Raw genomic sequence first — 3,186 nt, forward strand, 5'->3', positions numbered from 1 at the left:
TACTGTTGGGGCGACTCTAGAGCCTCTATAGGAGTGGCTGCGCCAGCCGCCCTTCTCAGGGTGTTCCTACAGAGGATGTCTCTATAGGGGCGGTTTCCTGACCGCCCCTGCAGTGCTCTCTGTAGGGGCGGCTGGTGTTTTCAACCACCCCTTAGTAAACTTCTGTAAGGGCGGCTGTATCACCAGCCGCCCCTGCTGTGTGTATTTATAAGGGCGGTTCAATCAAGAACCGCCCCTACAGTGGATTTTCGAGCAAAAAAAATAAATAATTCAAATTCAAATCTGACCATATATATATATAATTCAAATTCGAATCTGACCGCCACAAATATACATATATACATCCACAAAAATTCAATGCGTAACCACAAATATACATATATACAGCCCCGCATTTCAACAACTGGGCGTTAAACGCTACCAGGTCATAAGTTAAGAGTGAAAAAAAAAGTTATGCAATCCAAAGTATGTACAGGAAAGCAGCCACAACATGCTTATGAGGGCGCTGATTCTGCCCCATCATGGAGAGCGCAGCACACAGTGGCCTTGTGATGACCCTGGTACACCCTGATGGCCTCTCCGGTTGACATCTTTCATAGCCTCGTTGTGGTGTCTGAAGAAGCTGCAAGAGAGAACAGACCGGTTAACTGTGCAACTGATGAATCATCGGAGAAGGCAGAGGGCAACACGGTGTAGTTCATACCTGTTATCAGATAAGCACCATCGACCGAGAATACACAGTCCCAAACCCAGCGCTGATGGCCTAAGAAGTTGATTGCCAGTGATGTTTCAGGATCTCATTCGGAAACATAAGATGAGTATGAGATGGAGAATTGTTAAAAGAAGACTCCAAACATTACCGACTCAAGTTCTTTCCAACTTGAAGCCATCAACATTCCAAATCTTTACAGTGTGGTCAGATGATGCTGTGGCAAGATACCTGCAAACAAACCCAAGAATGTCACATGGAACCCAAGAGGACACAATAATACACTGGAAGAACCATGAAAAATAGCCTTTTAGACCATTATTACATTACCTGTTAGGATCGCAAAATTCTGGTGAAAGCAGGCACTTCAAAATGTAGCCATCATGGGCTTGCAGTTTGTGCAGAGGTTCAAAGCAGGTAATTGTCTACATAACAGAATTTGAAAAATTCAGAAATCACAAACTCTATATTTATACGGTTATTTGCAGAACAGACTGACCTGAGTACCCTTAAGCAGGCGCCAAACGTAACATGTCCCACGGTTATTTGCAGCAACCACCATACTCCCATCCCACATGACTGTCAGAGATCTAACTGGGTTAAAGAAGCAGGGCTCGTTTTCATGTCAAAATCGAACCCTAAAACCCGAAATAAATTCGGGAAAAAGAAAACAGTGAAACCCCATCCCCAAACCCTAACCCTAATCCCCAAATCGGATGAAATCCGAGAACAAAAACGAAGAAAAACCAAAAGGGGAAGAAGGGGAAGGGGTGGCCTACCTCGTCGCTGCGCAGCGCTGCTCGCACGCCGACGCGTGGGGAAAAGAAGACAGCTCGGGGGCGCTGCTCGCCGGGCTCCGACCAAAGAGGCGCCGCGGCCAGGCCGCTCGACGGCGGCGCGCTCACCCGCTGGGGAGCGCACACGCCGGCGAGGGGGCCGGTGACGGCGCCATGCCTCCCGCTCCACCGTCGTTGCTCTCGGCCTCTCACTCGGTGACTGTTGCTGCTGTACTGAGGAAAGGAGAGAGAGCGACGAGAGAGAAGAGAGAGAGGGCCGGAAAGAATGAGCTAGGGTTTTCCTCGGGAGTGCGCTGCATCGAGTTTTATTCCAAGCGAAACGCGCGGGTCGGCATCGGATCTGGACGGACGGCCGAGATTGAACGGGCCAGCGTCCCGGCCCAGGCGGGCGCGTGGGCGCGCGGAGCTTTGCCGGCCCAGGCCCAGGTTGCGGCCTGGGTGCGGCCTGCGCGCACGTGCAGTGATGGGCCGAGCCGACTTTTGCCAGTTTTGGGCCAAAACAGTAAAGAATGAGCCCAATTTTTATTTTTTTCTTTTTTCTAGAAAATTGAAAAATAGAAATTGGCTCAAAAGAAAATAGAAAAAGAGGATTTTCCTGTGGGTAAAATTCATCAAATTGAATTATTTTCCGCTGCGTATTCAAAGATGTTATTTTTATTATTAAATTCGAATCAACGGGAGAATTTAAGTTTGATCAAACTTAGATGTGACAATGTTTTACACATTTTAAAATTTGAAATTTGACAAGTTCAAACCAAATTTACAAACCCTAAATGATTTCAGATGTAAAAGTGATGAATACAAAAGTTGTTCAACTCATCAAGATCTACAACTTTTATTTTGATCATCTTGTCATTTGACAAAATTTGAACCTTTCAAATTTGAAATTTTAAAAAATAACAAGTTCGAACCAAAATTTGAGACCCAAAATGATTTCAACACAAAAAGTGATGAATACCAAAGTTGTTCAACTCATTAATATCTACAACTTTTATTTTAGTCATCTTGTCATTTGACAAAATTTGAACCTTTCAAATTTGAAATTTTGAAAAACAACAAGTTCGAACCAAAATTTGAGACCCAAATTGATTTCAACATAAAAGCGATGAATACCAAAGTTGTTCAACTCATAAATATCTACAACTTTTATTTTGGTCATTTCTTCATTTGACAAATTCTTAGCACACATTGTTCACTAATCTTACACATGTCTCATATAGTTTATAAAACCTTATGAGAGATGTGTCACATTTGTGAACAATGTCGTTACCACTTTGTCATATGAAGAAATGACCAATACAAAAGTTGTAGATCTTGATGAGTTATTCAACTTTGGTATTTATCACTTTTTCAGCTGAAATCATTTGGGGAACCAAAATCTTGTCTGAAGTTGCATTTTTTTGAAATTCAAAATTTAAATTGCTTAAACTTTTCATATGTATATATTGACAAAACCAACAAAATAAATTGATAGAGAATGATTTTAGAAAATTTTAAGAAAAAAATCATCAGATTTAGAGTTAGTGTGAGGAAGAAAAACTAGTTACAAAGTTGACCCACAGATTAAAAAAAGAAATCACACTGTTCACTAGGATTATGTAAGGATCATCTAGAACAGTGTGATTTCTCTTTTTAATCTGTGGGTAAACTTTGTAACTAGTTGTTCTCCCTCATACTAAC

The 3,186-nt window shown here is 42.2% G+C and overlaps 1 protein-coding gene across 1 annotated transcript; it reads right to left on the reverse strand.

The window, feature by feature from the left end:
- Positions 1–702: 702 nt before the first annotated feature.
- On the reverse strand, positions 703–1,298 carry LOC136474240 (target of rapamycin complex subunit LST8-like). The gene is made up of 4 exons (XM_066471834.1): positions 1,209–1,298; positions 1,040–1,134; positions 861–940; positions 703–763 (listed from the first exon to the last, which is right to left on the reverse strand). Exons 1-3 carry the CDS (start codon positions 1,284–1,286, stop codon positions 865–867), a joined length of 249 nt encoding a protein of 82 aa, XP_066327931.1. The 5' UTR covers positions 1,287–1,298; the 3' UTR covers positions 703–763; positions 861–864.
- Between the last annotated feature and the right edge of the window lie 1,888 nt (positions 1,299–3,186).

Source organism: Miscanthus floridulus, chromosome 8 (genome assembly GCF_019320115.1).
Source record: "Miscanthus floridulus cultivar M001 chromosome 8, ASM1932011v1, whole genome shotgun sequence".
NCBI lineage: Eukaryota > Viridiplantae > Streptophyta > Magnoliopsida > Poales > Poaceae > Miscanthus > Miscanthus floridulus.